Source organism: Pholcus phalangioides, unplaced genomic scaffold (genome assembly GCF_987345545.1).
Source record: "Pholcus phalangioides strain wild (caught in Gottingen) unplaced genomic scaffold, Ppha-v1.0 ptg000003l_1, whole genome shotgun sequence".
NCBI lineage: Eukaryota > Metazoa > Arthropoda > Arachnida > Araneae > Pholcidae > Pholcus > Pholcus phalangioides.
Window position 1 is genome coordinate 45,522,469 of NW_028301596.1, and position 19,928 is coordinate 45,542,396.

The window sequence follows — 19,928 nt, forward strand, 5'->3', positions numbered from 1 at the left end:
ATTTCACCATCGAGTTTATCACGTATGGATTAGAGGTCACAAAGAATTTCTTTAAAAAAATTCGAGTTCGTCAAATAGCATTGAAATCACCAGAAATCGATTATAAATAACATATATAAAGGTATTTTCTTCCGAAATTTTAATTTTTTTAAAAAACATTTTTCGCATTAAAAGAAATAAATTTTTGATCTTCAGGGAGGTGGGCCGCGTACGTCTCTGATCTCTACAATATGTGTTAGGATGCGGGGGAAGGGGCAGAGCTGACGACGAAAATTTGCTGACGGGGGTGGGTCAGAGTTTTGCTGAGTTTTGCTCACAAGGGGGGGGGGGCAGGGAGTCAAAAATGGCTAAAAATTTGCTGACGTAATAATACTTAAACGGCAGGGCAATCTCAAGAGTATCATGAGCCCCCGGGTCCAAGTGATTTTTCGGAGGCCCTACCTGGTAAATGGTAGGAAATTTCAACCGGATCCCCTTTTTGTGAGGCCCGGGGTGGGCCTATGCGTTAAGACGGTACTGTTGAACAGGCCACATCTCGTGATTTCTTTTTCTTAACCTGAATGAAATATGGCCACCTGGGAGTGTCCATACTTTTAGGCTTGAATATATCGTAACCCTACCAATTGACACATCACATCCGTTACCGACATCACTTTCAGCCATACGATGTTGGGAATGAAAACCACGGACAGTCCTTTTATCCCATAAAAAAATACGGTACCAACGTCTGGTAATCCATTAAACTACTTTACAGCTCGCTCTTGATTTCCTGGCTGAAGTTTTGGGCATTGTTGATGCCCCGTTTAATTTGATATTCCAACTAGTAACACCTATCAGGAAGAAGAAGGAAATTCTTTGAATTCCTGGGATGCCAAACGCTCGAGAACGAAAGAGAAGTAACCCACTTGGAATCAATTTCTATATTTCGTCGCCTTATCTCGTCCATTACGGCCGAGAAGTAAGCTGTAAAACTACTTTCCTCGTCATGTTTAATCAAGTTATTTGAAATATGCTTGAGCTCGGGCCATACACACCCCTAATATCAAACAGAACACTTCGGTTATCACTCGAACGTACATGCCATCGTATCTCAAGAAAGGAAGCGAGGCACCTCAATTTCTTTTATTTTCGGTGTTATCTTAAAATGAGGGACTTTATGGGATGCATGGACTGGAGTAAACTTGCGTATTTCCTTTTGGGAAGTGGGGTTCGTTTTGAAACCTGAAGAGTTCCTTGTTGTCGGCAGTAAAACTGAGAGGCACGCTCATGTTCTCGTACTTAAAGGTCCATTCATAGCCATACGTAGCTTGATAGAAATAATCTCTAGTATAGGGATGAATTGGTCCCATTCTTATTCGATAAACTTCGCCATTGCGTAACTAAAGCACCCATAATGCCTTAATGATCAATACCAGGGGATGCGCAACCTCCGGTCCGTGGGCCAAATGCGACCCGCATATGTGGGTTCTATTCAGCCCACGAGAGATTTTCTTTCTTTCTAACCGAGCGCAATTCCAGTCTATTGCCCCATGGAGGATTCACTACCAATTGAGTTGTGCCGGAAGTGTGTGTGGAGGTACCTAATAATCTAAGTGCATATCTAGGGTTGTGTGTGAATTTTTAGTGCGCTGTCATCTATATTTCAAACTGTGAGTGAAGCGTAATGATTAAATACTGTAATTTTGCGGTTGTAGGTCTGTTGCTCTGTGAGACATTTTAACGGGGGGGGGGGATCGGCTCGCATTCGCGCCTCGAAGTTGGGAACCACAGAAAACCAACTTCAGCCGACCACCACTGTGGCACCGGTGGGGTTTGAACCAAGGTTCTTGCGATGCGAGTCCGTCACTATGATCACTCAATCACCACAGCGTCCGATAAATTTTCTCAAATATACTGTAGTATCGATCATCACATCACGATAAGTACACCAGTTTGAGACCCGTGAGTGGTAGTCACCTCGAATATCCGGTCCGCAGACTTTGAAAAGGTTGTGTACACCCCCGACCATCACGGAACTCACATTGACTTAATGCTGTTGCTTGAATGCAGAGAGTGCTCGAGTCAAAGTTCTCAACCGTGTCATCTTTCCGGCGTCCCTCTGGTGTATAAACCGCATCAGTACAATTATCCGAAAAAATTGTAAATTTTCATATACAATGCATCAAAAATTAAAAAAATTTCTCTGCAAATTAATCCATCTAATACATTTAGAGAATCAGAGAATTTTAAAACAAATAATTTTCCTGAATTTTACTTCAACATTTTGTTTTTCTTCACCCGATTTGGCAGCCCTCCTACAGTGGCATCCTACAGACATCCCTACTTGAATGGGATGTTCAAAATTATAAGGAGCTCATTGGAATAAAGGAGGAAAATTTCCTCAAAATGACTAAATTTACAGTAGAGGTAAAGAACATATTCTTCCGGAATGGGGACCGCTTTACAAAAGTCGAAATTAGCCAACAGGTGGCAGGAATATGGGAGCGGTAGAAGAAAATTGAACCATGTCTCTCTCTTGATCAACATTCAAGGGGAGTTATCAAAATTTAAAATTTGTAAATGTTCCGTTTTGATTGGAGCTGGTCGAGTCAGAAAAATTGGAAATTTCTAACATAAGAAACGTGACCATTCTGCAGTGGAACCTTCCGTAACGGATACCAGCGGCGGCTTAAGCGAGGATGCAAGGGGTGCGGTGCACCCGGGCGGCAGGTTGTAATGGTCGGCAGCTTAGATTTTATTTGGGCTACTCCAATTTTTTTTAAATTTCACACAGTAAAAATTCACTTGACATCACGCTTTTGAGCTATAGCTCGGCAGCATAGACTTTGCGTAAACTTGAGGGAATAGGCAGGGGGCCTGGGCAACACCCCCCTCAAAAAAATATCTTCTTTAGAAAGGGAGGGGGATGTTGGCCTGGGACCGATATACCACAGAAACAAGAATGTAATCTATCAGAGCCGGATAGAGACAGAATCTCTGCGAATGCACGACTAATTTTTTGCGCTTCGTGCCTATCCCATGGCCCCCACATCCAGCGTGAGCCCCCTTTACGTTGGAATTTTTCACGGGCCCAAAAGCCAGATTTTTCATCCCTTCTATTATCACAAGTGGCAAGAGTTCATTTTGGTCACCTCAACTAGCATTTTTTCCCTGAACGCTGAACGGTCGAATGAAGGCAAAGGAAAAATTCAGCTTCTCACTTGTCCGTTCCCGGGAGCACCAGAAACATACATCGTTGTATATCATCTTTAAAGGACAAGTGTAAGTGATGATGGCCCACCAATAAGTGCTGTTTTGAGGATTAAGTAATCTGGCATTATTAAGAACGATAAAATAATCCTGGACCACACATAAAAAAGCTTAGAAAGTCAGAAAGCAGGAAAATCTGCTTTAAAAGCATAGTCACGAACATTTTGCACGATTTTGTACGGCTTTCTTCTGAAAAAAAATCACGTCTATCTCTAGGTTCCCTAGACTGGAGCCCTGTCAGCCTCAAACCAGGGTAGCGTTTAAGAGTGGCAGGTAATGCTCACACCGCCCCTGACCGACATCCCCGCTAGCTACGTACTACTAAATCACATATGCACCTCGTCCACATTCCTCTACGTAATTTCCAAAGAACTGGTACATGTTGGAGTGTACGTGTTGTGAACCTAACGTGAAGTTTGTTTCTGTGTAATGCTTGTTAAAGTGCTGCCACCTATTTTTCGAATCATGAGTGAAGTGATTGAATATTTGCACCGTTGTAGGCCTGTTGTTCCCTGTGGCGACTTCCGTTAGCTGACATCTCCGCTAATAGACACCTTGTTTTGAATTACGTCGACGGGATTCAATTTATTTCATTATTCAACTGGACATTCCCCGTCAACCGACAAAATTTTTGGTCCCGTGGGTGTCCGTTAGCGTTATCGAGAGGTTCTACAGCAAAATGTGACTTCGAAGCGCTTATTATGAAAAATATGTCGCTTCGAAAAAAAAATTCTCTTAACATAAGAGATTTTACCAGATTCGGAAACTGAGAAGGAAGGATGCCTGCGTACACATACTTGGTGACGCCACTTCTAATTTCACAACAGATGGCGCTACTATTCTGACCGATAAAACCGGCCACAACAATAACTTTTTCTAACTAAATTTGCTTCTTTTCAAAAGAAAAGTCTCTATCAAGCAAGATGTATTATTGAATCATTTAAGCCCACAGAAGGGCGGATTTTCCGGAACGTAGGAGGACGCTTGAAGTAACATCAGATAGAAGGACGTTTGGTTACCTTATCGTAATGTAGGTAGGGCAACAGCTCTGTTATGTTCCCTTTAGAATGAAAATTACCAAAGTGAATGAACAAGGTGGGGGGGGGGGGCATATGTTCCCTTTTGGTAGAAACGACTAAATTTACATTTCAATTTATACCAAAAATATTCCCGTCTGAATAAATCCTATTGCAGTAATCCTAAAGTTACCAACGGTCCTCCTTTTTGATGTCATTTTAAGCGTCCTCCTACGTTTCGGTAAATTCGCCCCTTTGTCCTCCTTTTCATGTTTCCAGAATTACTATTTTTTTTTCCTCCACTTTCAAACACATTAGATATGAGCATTCCCCCTCCCCCACACGCATCCTCCAATATCGCCGTCGAAATTTCCAGATTTTTTCTGTTTCTGCTTTTTTCAATGGTTCTGTTTTAGAGTTGGGAAAGATTATTGTTGTGACCAATTTAATTGATCGGAATAGTGGCGCCATCTATTGGGTAAATTTGGATAAGCATACACCTTTCTCAGTTTTACCAACGATTACATCTATAGCTAGATGTAGTTATAGGTGGTGTTGGTTTTACGCATATCGTAACCCTACTGTTGCATAATCCGACAGAGCTCATCCCAAAAATTCAGAAACAATCGAAAAATGAAATTTCGAGAAAAAAATGGAAATGCTCGCTTTTGGAAATAAGCTTCTCACATGAAGAGTAGATCGCGATTCGCGAACCATATAGAGCAGTGATTCCCAACCTCGGCGATGAAATGTTCCGGGGGGGGGGGGTAGAAACTACGGATATAACATAGGATTCTATGGGTTTGATTGCGTTGGGGGCGATGGCGGAAAAAAATTTCTGAAGAAGGGGGGCGCAATGGTACAGAAAAGATTGTGGTTGGGAAACTGATATAGAGCTATAAATTGCTATCTTTTGCATGGGTGGAGATACGGGAGCGCCGACTGATGTAATGTATATATGAATTGACATCATCGTGACCTCCCAGACTTTCAAGTCTATATCCGGCTGTGCCTTCTTGATTGCGAATAACAAACGACTTGGAAAACAATAATCAGACTCGATTTTTAGTGTCGTCATCTGGTAAAGACAAATACAAAATTAAAAGTTCTTTGATATCTTTTAGAAAAAAAAAAGTTTAGGTCTTTCAGATGACACACAGAAAATTACTATTTCAGCCTGTATTTGCCAATTGTCAGAACAGCATTGCTAAAATCACGAATATTCACAGTTCCCCTCCTCTCAACTCCAAACAATTAAGAAAATTGTATTTGTATCGAATCACTCTCCTTCAATACAGTATTTCTTTAATTTCTGTTTTTCAAAAATTTGATTCAATGTTTTTTTTCATTGCTAAAAGGCATTTTTTCCTGGTAAATTGGAAAGAATTGTTTGCAATCAATTTTGGTCTCCGGAACTCGTTAAAACAGCCTGTTTAACACGTAATGAAAAAAAAGAACCTATATTATAGTTGAAAAGAAATTAATCCCGGATAATCTTAATTCTTCACAAACCCGAACAGGGTCTGATCCCATTTAGTCCGGATTAGCGAGGTTCTACTACTATTACTTACCATGCACCTCGTACACATTCCTCTACGGAATTGGTACATGCCGGAGGAAATGTGTGTTCTGAGTGTAAGTGTGGCACTACCGTATTTATGCTGTCGAGTTGCGCTTGTTCCGTGCTGCCATCTACCTTTTATTTTCTGAAGATAAAGAGAGAGAGAGAAATGCTTGGATTTCCATATTACATCAGCATCGTGTTGTAGGCCCCAAAGCAGAATGTGCCAAAATGTGCGACGTACGTCGCAGAACAACCAGTGCTGTTGCAGAACAATCTGGAAGAATTTTAAGAATAGTGTAAAAAAACGCTATTATGTATATGCGAATTTTTACAGCAGAACATTTTCAGTCAGCTGAGGGCTCGTTGCAGAACATCGCAAAACATTCTGCTTTGGGGGTTGTAGGTATGTTTGCACTCTGCAGAGACTTTTTCAAATGGGAGACCGGAGCGAGGTTCCAGTATGTACTCTGCATTATGTTGAAGAAGCGTCATTTCATAACAGAATTTTTTCCAAAGCACTCTGTGGGCCCCCAAACAATTTAACCCCCCCATCCACCCTTGGCCCCCCTTAACCCATTAAAGACGACTTTGGTTTTTAAAAAAAGAAAAGAAAAACAGTGGGACCACTCCCACCATTTATTGGGAAAGAAAAAAATTAAAATTTCGAATGGCAAATTTCCTTACCAACCAGCGTCAATGTGTTAAACTGCTCTAACACCGCGAGAAGGCCATGTTCCCAAGCTGAGAATCACAGCAGTCTAGTATTATTATTAATTAAACGTCAATACTCCCTACCATTAATATCCACCCGATCTTCTGCTAGGCGTAACGCTACATATTCTTTGCCAATTATTCACAAAAACATAAAAAAAATTCATTTCTCTTACCTAATACCTAAGTTTTATAACTCTCTTTACTCGTACAAAAAGTACCTCAAAAGATATCTATTGATGATATCTCTGTGCACACACTTTTAGTCTTGTTTTTTTACAGAAATCGCCCCTCACACTAATCAAAGTAATTGATTTTCTCCCATTATATTTATTAACATTTTAAATATTTTGCCTTTCTGGCAGTAGCTCAATTATTCAAATCATACTTATCCCTAATTTCGATATTTAAAATGCACCAACCATGCATTGCCACAATGACGTTACTATTAATTTTTTTTGTTTTCCCCCTTCACATATCTATTATTTGATATTTAACTATAAATTTCCCTCCTCATTTATATTTGTGTTTATGTAAAAGTGTTTGTATATAGGTATTTCCCCTCTTCACACATTGTACTTTTTTTTAATCAATAACCCATCATCCAGTATGTGACAGTCATGTTCACCTTGGATGAAAAGTTGTCTCTATTTGTATATGTATGCTTGTACATTTCTTTGCTAAATAAAAAAAAAGATTACAACACTGAGAGATGGTAGAGGTGTTCCACTACACATGGTTGGGAAGCAAAGTATCTAGGCAAGTGATTTTCAACCTTGAGCCATATGGTCTTAGGATATTTTCTGGGGGGGGGGGGAACGTGTTAAAATCAGGTGATTAAGGGGGGGGGGAAGTCACAGAGAGCTGTGAAATTATTCAGAAATTAAGAAATTTAGCTTTTAAGTGAAATATGGTGGGTAAAAGTACAGATTACTTTTAGAAATTAGCAGAACCAGGGGGGCCATGATAATGCATGGGCCCATCTGGAGGCTTTATGAGCGAGGAGGAGGGGGGGTGACACACGATCATACCTGGTGATATGATTTTCACGAATAAGTATGCAAATATTTAAGCTGTTACTTCTAGCAAAGTACAGGACCCCCAGAACATCACTTTGTCCAGAGGCCCCATGATCTTGAGAGGGCCCTGAATGAAACCACGACAAGAGGGAACTTTGTCCAGGGTTCTGGGAACCGATCATATTAATAGAATTTTTTTGTTAGAAATTTTTAAAAAAAATCAATTTAATATGTGGAAAGATCCTCATTTTGTAGATGAGGGGTGGGGGACACAGAGAAAAAGACCAGGTGCCACAAGTATAAAATAAGGGGTGATAAACACTTGATTTAGACAACAATGACAGATACTTTTCCCGTCAATTGTTTGGTGATGATGCTTTGGATTCAAACAATTACAGGCTAACGGACAATTACAACTTTTTGAATAGTATTTCATGATTATGGCAGGGCGGCAAATCATACTTTTTACCATATATAATCTATATTTTTTACCACCCTTTTGAATCATACAAAAAAATTCTTAAAACATATAATATAGAAATTTATTCGTAAACTTTTGATTATGTTAAAAAAAATTCACAATGTACAACTTGCAAAAATATTGTGCATTTATAAATCACAGAATCATGTTGCTATACATGTATAAGCATAAAAATTTATTCATTTATCTATAAATCGACTTTCAAAATTGTACAGTGGTGCTTCAAAATTTGATTCCCAAATTTTTTGAGACCCTGCATGCATGAAATCTCAGGACAGGCATTGTTGCCCAATTCAACATTAGTTTAAGAGTCAAATTGCAAAAAAATTGCACTGTGTGAAAAAATATATATATAAACCCACTCCCCCATCTTTTCCCCAAAAACGTCTCTGAAAATTAATACTTTTTCCCTGTGTATATAGATAGAATGGGAATAGTGTGGAATAGATGGGAATAGTGTCAACATGAAAATACTGCAAACAACTTCAGCTATACTAATCAGTGATTATAAAAACCAAAGGCTTGACAAATACCAGAAACCACAGTGACTAAAAAAAAATCAGCTTTGGCAGAAAAAAAATCTATGTGTGATGATTGGAGTCCGAGGACAATGCAGAAATTTCGGTGTTTATGTGAGTGTTTCTACCCACATGGGAATCTAACCCCTCTGGTCATCGGGAACCAGAAAAGCCCCAAAAAAAATTATTTTGGCCATTTTTCTCTGGGGAAAATAATGTTTGGCTCCTAGAAAATTTGGCGGATACATTATTATTTGGTATTTGTCAAGCCCTATAATAAGGAATTTCAAAATATACAATAATAATCTGGTATTACATAATACAAGGTATAACACAATAGTTGGACTACCACAAACAAACATTTGATGTGTAATGTATTCAATAGATTCATATTATAACAAATGGTATGCGTAGGGGGAAAAATCACCAAGTCAAATAATAATTTCAATATTCACCAAGTCGACATTAATACAAATCATAGTCGTTTTAAAGCAGGGCACTTGGGCTGGTGGTCATAAACTTCCTTGTCTGTTTGAAACTGTTGCATGCACCGCCAGCACATATGGCATTGGCATTTCCAACAGGTTACGTGAGTGCAGCCTCCATTTTTCTCTATAGGCGATTTACATGACGGGCAACACTTTCTGTTTTCTGGGTCTTTTTTCATCCAATTCTACAACATGGAAGAGAAATGAAATAAGTAATGAACTGAATCATATGTATCACCATATGTAAATACATTTATGATGCCACAATCATCTGAATGATAACCTAAATACATGCAAACATAGATAAACAAGCTTTTGGGTTTCTATGTCGAGGTGGACTTGACATAGGGTAGCATCAGGAAACAACAGTACTTCATTGCTACAACACACTTATGATAATAGGAAATCACCCATGAATTTGGCTTCATAGCAGAACTCATAAGCTATACAAAAACTGAAAAGGGACAAACATACAGGGGCCTTCCTCATTGCGAGGGAGGTACTATAACGTACAAACTGCACCACCAAAGTGCCAGAAAACCTCTGAACCACAAAGGGTTAATAATTTTTCAGTATGTTCCTAGTACAGGAAGTGGGTACATCATTCTTCAATGCGTCTCTTTTACTTTCGCACACTTTGGTTTCATCATCAAAATGCAGCCGTACTTGGAATACTGATGATAAAGCAATTTTGCATTGGTCCTGTCAAATTTTTTGCTGCCACAATACATTAGTACTTCATAATATATTCCAGTGAATTTCATATTGCATTCCGATTCTTATTAAGCTGATATGGATATAACAAAATTTTTATACAATGACTTTGTTACAAGCGAGTTCGACTGCAATCTTAATCTTCCAAAAGTTTTTCTATTTTCTGATTTTTTTTTAGGTTTTTTTCTGCTGACTTTTGTCAAAAGTTTCATATTTCAATAATAATAATGACAGAGTTGCCAACTGCTACGCATTGTCCATTGTTTCTACAGACAGCCGCAATAAACTATGGGGCTACTGGAGACACTCTCAATACTACGGAAATCGGTTTAAAAAAAAACAGGTTTTTGAGTTTCATTCTGTGTTTTACTTATATATTTTTTTAAAAATTGCATTGATCTTTATCACAACAATGAATACACATGTGATAGAGTTCGAGAGAAGTCAAATTCAGAGTTCATCTGTTTTGTGTGTGGAAGGCGATATGTAAAACTGCATCTAAACCCGCCGCTCTACTCGAGCCAGAACGAGCAAAAACCTGTTTTCAATCAAAACTGCTCATGCTGTGGGCTAAAAACAAGTTATTGAGTGGTTCAGTGCAGCAGACCTGGCTTCATTTCCCAAGTGCATGGTCGAGCTCGCAGAACTTATGTCAGAAAGAATGCTTCGTTGTAGGTGCTCTAATACGAAGAAAACGGGGATGAGGGTCTAGGGTTGCTAGAAGTTTCTATATACGATTCACAAGGGCATGTGCAAGTTGGGATTGTATTGAATATTCATGACTTACTAAGGGACTCTACGACTTCGGAAAGTTGCTTTGGAAGGTGGGAGGGGGCTCATGTGGCCCCAGCGTTTTTAGGTTCCAGTGGTAACAGGTGCATTATGTATTTAATGAACTTTCAATTAATTTTTTTTTAAACTGACTTTGAGTATTTTTTATTGTGCTACGACTTTGCCATGGGAAGGGGGGGGGGGGGCTAGCAAAGCTGAACACACACATTCATCACTACTGACAACATTTAAGCCAATGCTGGCATGTCTGTAATAATAATTAGTTTATTGAAAAAAAGAGAGAGAAAAGAAAAATACAATACATATATATACATACAATATTCTACTCAAGCAGATGCTTGATTCCTCCAGAGTATACAAACAAATATTTCTGTGGTGGCAAACACTTCCACGTAATAACAAGTAAAAACAAAATATACAAACAGACAACATTGTGTACTGAAGGCTGAGAAGTACCTTCTTATTGTAGTAAAAGATTGATGTAATTAATAATTAGTTTTTTGAAAGCTCTTAATTAATTTTCATATTTTATTTCATTTGGCAGATTATTAAAATATAATGGAGCTAAATATATTAATTGCTTTTGGGTTAATGTTTTTTCAGGTTGTATATTATATTGAAAACTTCGACGAAGATGTGTGTTCGTTGGGCATTGTCTGTAATTTTTTTCAGAGCACTTATTAAAACATTCAATTTGGACTCATAATCACCTCCCCAAACAAATATAGCATATATAATAAGTGAGGGGCGCGGTAGACCAGGTCAATAAGATACTCGCCTGAAGTACCAAAGGATGTTTAGAGGTGTCGTGAGTTCAATACCCTGTTCGTTCTTGTAAGAAAACTTTCCTACACAGAGGTACAAGAGAAACAGTGATATGACCACAGAAAAAGATTGCTGCCGCAGGGAGTCCCACATCAAGGGGTTAGCACACCAGCCTCTCAGTGAGGATAAAAAACGCTGCTGATCAGAATCGGAAATAAATTGTAGGTCCCAGTCTAATTAGCCCTCAAGTCAGAACATCCCAACTCATGGCATCGAATTATAAGAGTTTCAATATTTCTATTATATAATTGAACATTTCGTTTTGCTGAGATTAAAAGTTAACTTATTATGCCTGAACCAAGTGTTAATTCTTGTTAAATCCTCTTTAGTATCAGATTTCAACATGGTATATGTTTGTTATGACAAAGAAATAGCTGTGTCATCAGCATAGCTAATCGAATAACCATGTAGGTAGAAATGATTGATATCATTAACAAAGATTAGAAATAAAATTGGTCTAAGAATAGAACCCTGTGGGACACCATTTTAGTTACTATATGTACCTATTTACGGTTTTCGGACAAGAATTCCCACCCATTCATACTCAGGAATTTTTTACAAAATTTCCCGTTCCCAAAATCCCGAGAATTCTGGAAAAATGCTGTTGCAACACAGTAACACTTGCAATAAAATATAAAAAAGAAATCAATAGGGAATATTCATTGAAAAATTAATCAATTTTCTCTAGCATTGCTTGGAAAAGAAATAGGGGAAAGAAAGATACATGGAAGGGGGTGGGGGGGGGCGGAGCTTTCAGTTTCCAATTCTAAAAACTTTACAAGTAACTTTGTGCCTGCTATAAAATCCTAATACTGAGAGAACTATACAAAGAGCCTGAAGCAAAACAAAAAGTCTTTCTTTCCTCTTCCATTTTATGAGCCTGTTTGGGGAACACCCACAGATGAACACAAGATAAGATCTGAAAAGAAACTTTGCCTTTTAGAATGTATTGTGCATTTTTCCATAGAAAGTGTTCAGTAGATACTCTCCTAGAAAGCACCCTGCCTTTTGTGATTTCTTAGATTAATTTTACTTTCCCATCCACATCACAATGACAGGCTATTTCGCAATTGTAAGTAGAGAGGCCAAAAATGTGAGGGAAAACAGAAGGATTCCTAGGGCCTATACATTATACAGCCCTGATATAGCAACACTTTGTTTTTTAAACAATCCTAAACACAGATAAAGGTTGGTACAGGATGAAAATGCACAGCTGGACAAGGGTCTGAAACAACCCCACTTCAGGGGAGAAAAAGAGTGATTCAGGAATTTTTCAATTACTTTTTCTTTAAGTGGGGTGATGATTGTCCACTTTTTGAATGTCCAAAACACTATTATACAAATGGGAGAATAATTTGTTCATGATTGTATACAACCTTCAAATGTTTGCAAAGAGAAGAGGGGAGGGTGCTGCCTGTCTTTGAGGTAGGTGGGGGGTATTTTGGAAAGAGCTACACTTTTTTTAAGGGTGACCATTAAAGCCAATGGTCTTTAATGGTCACAAATCAACACTGTCAAAATTTTTTATCATGACTTGTGATTGTGTAGAAACAGTCAACGCGTTTGAGATGGGGCCTACTAGTACAAAGAAAAAAAAAATAGATTCAAAAACATAATCTGGAGAGAAATTCTCTAGTTTTTATTTTGTGCAAAAAACGTATGAATAATTATTTTTATCAAAGGGATTGTAAAAATTTGATCAGAATTAAAGCTATAGAAAAGGTAAGATATATATATATATATATATATTTTTTGTGCCCCTGTATGGAGCTCGTTCGTTTTAATATATCTGTTATTTATTTTGAAAAGGATTTAGTGTCCTTATACCAAAGCTGTTCTGAAAATTCTCTTCCAAAGAAATTTTAAATTACTCACCTTGTGGAAAAACATTTTAAATCAATAGAAGTTGATTGAGGTATCCGTCTATGTTTAAAAGCTCATTTTTAAAGAAAATATTAGGGTTTTTTCCATTTTTATGAAAGCCCTATTTTTTGTGATTCCAAACCACGCTTTGCTTTGTTTATATGGTGTTTAGAACTGAAGTTACGTCCATTTTATAGTTTCGTTTTTACATCAAGTAATCTGTGAATGAAAATTTATAAGGCATTTTACGAAGAATGTTATTTCTGACATTTCACTTGAGTTTGACACATAATTTCTAAAAATCTATTGACTGTATCATAGCAAAATTTTAATATTATATTTTGCCGTTTATTGTTAAGGGTTGTAAACTAAAATCTAAGGTGTATTAAATGTATTTGTCTAAATGCAGTGTTTTATATGCACAATATGTTAAGTGCATTTAAAAAAATTCCCACATATATCAACTGAGTGAAATGACTTCTGCCAAAATTTGTGATTCGAGTCATAGTGAAAACGTTGTAATGTTATGTGGTGCATAAATGAAATATTTTAATATGAAAAAGTGTAGAGAATAATTGAAGCCAAACTTAAACATCATATAAATGAGAAAGTATTATAAATTAGAGTCGTATAAACGAGGTTCCACTGCAAATAAGTGATTTCCTGAATTCTCTGGAAATACAATTTCTTGTTCCCAAAGGCTCCAACATGTCGGGAATTTGGAAACCCCTATACCTATTGTATCATTTATTTTACTGCTTGCATTCTATTTGACAGATAACTTTTAAAAGGCTTTTTTTAAGTCTAAAAATACAGCAAGGGTTCCATTGCTGCCAATACTTTCATATACTTTTTTTGAAAATTTCAAAATTGCTATCTCTGCAGTTGCAGATTATTTTTTGTTTACCTGACTTTCCAGGTTGCTGGGAACCCTGCATAAACAGTCATGGTTGTGGGCTGAATGTAGAAATTATCATTGAATCACATGATAAACAATGCTTGAAAAATAATAAATATATATATAAAGGAACTCACAGTTAAAACCTTATCATCCACATTCTTATACATTTGATAATAAGCGCAATCTGTTCCAAAATGGTATAGAATGCCACACCTGCAAACAGATTCAAAAAACAATTAAAGATGGAAAATAAATACTGATTGAGACAAATATTTGCAATGTATACATTATCACTCGCTTTTAATTGGTCTTCATGACTGCTGCATAGGTCTATTAAATCAATTTCAATGTACAGTAAAACCCCCTCTTATAATGGCCAACCCTCTTTTACGGCCAAATAATGGTTTCCCAGGAAGAACCCTATTTAAATAATGTACTTCGAACCTCCTGCTAAATGTCTCACACACGCCATTTTCATCATTCATTCTATTAGGCTTAAACTTAAACCCCTGTAAGGACACAAACATTCTTTATTAGAATATTATATTCATCCCATAATTTTTCATATGGATTTACTGCAATAAAGATGTAGCATATAAGGTTTCAGAAGTTAATTTTTAGCTTTGGCAGCCAAGGCTATCCTGGGCCCCCCCCCCCCAACCCGGGACAACTGATTTTTCTGAGGCCCAACCTGGCAAATTCTTAAGAATTTCCAATTCTCATTTTTGTGAGGTCTCCAGGCTGTGACAGAGTGGGCCCATGCTTTAAGAAGGGAGCGTTGACATCCCATCTGAATCCACGGCCTGTTTAATAATATTTCTTTCATTTCGTTAAAAAAAATTTTTTTGTCCTAAGGGCGATGCCTAATATTTAACCAGTATTATTATAAAACTCTTGAAGAAAACTTGAATGGCAAGTGAAACATTTAAAATTAAGTTTTATTTAATTACTAGTGTTTTATGAGACTTGAATGAAAATACTGCAGCTTATATGAAGCATCAGTGTTTCCCCAAAAACTTTTTTCTTCAGGTCATTTTTCTTTATTTACAAGAAACTATGATTGTTTATTTTCTTTATCCATTGTAAATTAAAATTGCATATTTGTACCAAAGCATCACACACAAACTTTAACTGATGTTATTGAAACTGGGTTTATTTCAAAATGAACAACAGTCGAACCTCCCAGGCGAGAATGCGAGCCAATCTCCCCATTAAAAAGTCTAACCACAGAGAGCAACAGGCCTACAACAGTAAAATAGTGAAATTTTCAATCATTACAGTGCAATCAAAGTTTGAAAATAGGTGGTAGATAGCAGTACTATAACAAGCATGAATGCGAGCTGGTCTCTCAATTGAAAAAGTCTCACCGCAGAGAGCAGACCAGGGCCGTCATTTCAACTTTTTCCGGGGGGGGGGGCGGCGGCAAAGAGCATGTACTAAAGGTACGCATATATATATTTGTATATATATATATATATATATATATACCATTTGTAGTGTATTTTCAAAAGCCGGGGGGGGGGGGACGTTGCCCACGCCCCCCCCCCCCCCAAATGATGGGTCTGGAGCAGGCAGACCTACAACAAGATACTGACATTCACATTACTGAAAATTCAAGCATTTTCATCTTTGCTTAAGAAAATGGAAACAGATGGCAGCACGAATATGACATGAAACAGAACACACATTCTCTGTCATGTGCCGATTCGTTAGAAATTCTCTAGAGCAGCGGTTCCCAATCTTTTTTGCATACCCCCAGTTAACTCAGTTCCTTTCCGCATACCCCCAACCCCAAATCCCCCTAGGCATCCCCCAATCTGTTTCACCCATTATGGATTCATAATATAGCTTTTTATTTTTGAAGTAAGCAAACAAATTAACACAAAATTGGAAGAAAAAATTAATGTGATGTTTGAGACTGCACTGAATTACAAAGTTTTGAAACTTAGGCTCAAAAGAGGATAAATACAAACTCAAATCTGGAGCTGCATTCAATTTGCTTATATATTTATTTTTTATATAAGTATACGAAAAAAAAGCACGCTCAATAAGTTCCGTGCTAACAAACAGCAACAAAAACATTATGGCTTTTCTAGGAAGTTCACAGCAGCGAGCCCAAAAACTGACTAGGTTCACCATTCCGCCATTGAAGAGGATCTTCAGAGTGGTATCAGATGCGAGCTCTAGCAATTTCTCCTTTTCTGGAATCGACAATGAAGCCGGTTCAAAATATTCCTCTTTGAAAGGATTAGGCATACCCCCGGTTCAATACTTTCAAGTGACCGACTGTTAAATTTAGCTCGGCTTGTGACAAGAAATTGTGAAGTGCTTTGAACACTTCCAAAAACTACCTCGTGCTGAAGTTTGAACAGCCGTGTCCGGACTTAACCCCAGGACAACAACCATCTAATTCGGTGAACAAAAACAAAATGTTGTGAAAGCTGTCCATGTCTTCACACAACAATTTAAACAATCTGTAGTTGGTAGGATTCCCCTTGATAAAGTTGGCAACTTTGACCGCTTCATCAAGAATGTTTTGCAAATTTGGAGGCAGGGCTCCGTCTGTGAATAGAGCAGTGAGTCCATTTCATTTTGGGACGACTTCTGCCACGAAGGCCTGAGTAGCAACCTTCTGTAGATGTTCCTCCATCTGTGGTGAGCCCAATACATTTTGACCGTTGAATTCCTTTTTCAACGAGATAATAATCAATTGCTTCAAATAAGTCTTTAACAGTCGTACGACCCCTTCAATGGATGGCAAATAAAAAGATTTTCTTTGAATTCTCTTTCAAGTACTTAGCAACTATAAGTAGCACAGAATATTGTGCAACGTTTTGGTACTTTTTTGACTTTGATAGAAAAAAATTCAGAACCTTTGACCTAACTTATGACTGCGCACTCAACGTCATCTGACATGCACTGTATTCTTCAAGACATCATATTACTTAATAATAACGTGATCATCACGTATTCCCAAGAGGTCTTTACAATCCGTCCAGAGGCAAAGAAGTATCATTTAACAGAGGTATTAAAGTCATTATATGAACACTTTCCTCTACAAGCATGCATCTGACATCTTCGATGCACAGTGAAATCAAATTTTCACCATTGGTCTGATTCGTAGCATACAAAGGCATTGTAAAGGAAGCTACTTTACAGGGTGAAACAACCAACTGAATTTCATTCATCAACTAATCAATTAGAATTTTTTGCTACCGAATAAATGCTTATAAACACATTTTATTGTGGTACTAACAATGTCAATTCAGAAGAGATGCTAACAACAGCATAAATTTGGCGGCATCTGATAATAATGCTACCTCTCAATATAACGATAAGAGGCTATTCAAGTATTACATCAGCAGATTTTTAGCCATTTTTGATCACTTCCCCTTACATTGAACATTGAAGGACCGGGCGCACCCCGCTTCCCATCTCAAGGAGATATCAAAGCGTTCCCGAAAGATGGGTGCATCCGGAATTTTATTAAATATGTATATATATATATATATATATATATATATATATGAATTTGTATAACAGAATAACAAGTCCAATTACAGAAGTATAAATCAACGGAATAATTATGATAAATCGTGATCTAAGAATCGAAATCTAAATTAATATTATAACGTCCTTGGCACGTCCGGACTCGACAATCAAATTCCGTTGGTGGCGGCCGTCCGCGTTCGTTGGATGTCACTAGTCGTGTAGGCCGTACAACGACGAATCGATGTCATGTTTGCGTCACATGTCATGGTCCAAGTGTTCAAGTCAGCACTTCCCCTTACAGCAAAACTGATCCCCTCCCTCACCCCCATCAGCAAAATTTTGTCAGCTTTGTCCCCCCCCCCCCACCACATATTGGAATCAGAGGTGTGCACAGGAGGGGAGATGAGGGGCTCGTGTTCCCTTCCCCCTCCCCAAGACGATTTGAAAAATTAGAATACAGGAAGAAAATACCTTTATATGATATTATATTCAATTTCTGTTAATTTCAATGCTATTTGAAGGCTAAGAACTCAAAATTTCTCTCTAAGAAATTCATTGCAATCCAGTCCTTAAGAATTTTGTGCCCCCCCCCCCCCCCCATCAAAAAAACGGTCCTACGTCTCTGATTGGATTGATTTCTCTTTGAGAATATACATAGGGAGTCCGACCACCAGTTTGACACTGCCATAGTGAACTTTGGTATGTATTTCATTACACCTGCGAGACTAGGCACAGACGACACGCGGGACGACAAAGAGAGACTTTGTCGGAATAAATGCATCGAAATTATCCGATCGTTATAACAAATATCTTTTTCATTTCCCCCAGTCCTTTTATATCAAACGTATTCCAAAGGGTTGAAAAGAATATAAAATTCACAAAGGGGGTACGAAGATACACGGAATTTCGAGCCAGAGGGGAATTGGTGATGCATTTTAAAGAGAAACGCAAACTATAAAATCCTCGTACGATTTTGTTATTCGCCTGTGTAATTCCGTATGAAAATTTCATCACCCAGAAATTCGCGAATCAAGGGAAAGGGTCGTAGGAAAATCGTAGAGGGCGATGCACTAGCCGTTGTAGTAATAATTATTATAAGCGGGTAACGACGTCGTCCATCAAGCGGATATATTCCTCCCGGGAGGAACGGTTTATGTTTGACTTTTAACTCATCAAGTACAAATTATCACGTGCCATCGTAGGAGCTTCCTAATTAGACTTCTGGGATATTAACGAATGAAACACGGCATATTATTTCCTTCCCCCTTGCATTCGATAGACCCATCCTCACCTTCTCTCTTTATCTGTCTCCCTAGCTGCATCATGTCGGTTTACACATGCACAAACGCTTGGCAATTCTGTCAAAGTTTCCTTCACTTTTCAGGACCAATTTTCTCAAAAGAGTTTGAACACTTTGCTTAGTTCCTTCAGCATGGCAATCTTCAGATTAGAGCTCATGGACAGCGTCACGACAAAAATAAATCTTATCAAGATTTTAAAATTTACTTTAAATGAAAACTAACCTACATTCTGTTGGTGTACATGGGGTTTTCAGCCGAAGATACGTCTTATACCTGTGTGCAATGAGGGTATCGTAGGTATGCAGCAACAATTTTTAAAATAAATTGAAGGATTTTTTTTTTTCTTAAGGAGGCCAAACATAATTTCCCAACTTATAATTCTGTTTCGTAAATGTTATTATTTTTGGTATAATTTAGCTCTAGATTTTGGTCAAAATCTGGGTCAATAATTAACCCTATATGGACCAGTGTGTATTTGAATATATATGGCAAATAATGGTCTCAAAAACTGATTATACCTAATTATTGTTTATAATTTGTGTTAATTGCATTTTTATTTAATTGGGTTGCTGTATTTTGTAAATATATGACATCCATATTTTTATGGGCATCTTTTTATCAGCCACCTCGTTGGGCATTTTGCCTGTTGTGGCGTTGTATTTGTATTTGTATAGGGATTATTTTTCACATGATTATAAACTGAAAACACTATATTTTTAAATAGTTGATAAGGTTTTCGCGGCCATCATTTGATAAAAATTGTTTTTTCGGGTTCGAAGACCGTCGTCCGTTTGAGTTTGTTCTCAACGTTTCCCCAACACTAGTGGTTGGCATCATCAGGAGAATTGATAAACTGGATCAAAGTCAAGTTTTCCGGAGTCTCAGGTTGTATTTATGCACATAAGTGGCTTGAACTACTATATTTTTAACTATATTTTTAACTTGTGTATTAATGGTCCCTAATCCCTTTACAACAACATTTTTTTCTTGGTCC

At 37.6% G+C, this 19,928-nt stretch overlaps 1 protein-coding gene across 1 annotated transcript in view; it reads right to left on the minus strand.

The window, feature by feature from the left end:
* Positions 1-8,200: 8,200 nt before the first annotated feature.
* LOC149088681 (uncharacterized) overlaps positions 8,201-19,928 on the minus strand; it is a 30,948-nt gene continuing 19,220 nt past the window's right edge. The window contains exons 5-6 of the mRNA XM_089248878.1: positions 14,276-14,354; positions 8,201-9,231 (exon numbers count right to left, since the gene is read on the minus strand). Of these exons, the coding sequence (XP_089105004.1) occupies positions 9,034-9,231; positions 14,276-14,354 (277 nt within the window). The 3' untranslated portion in view covers positions 8,201-9,033. The remainder of the gene's footprint in view (positions 9,232-14,275; positions 14,355-19,928) is intronic.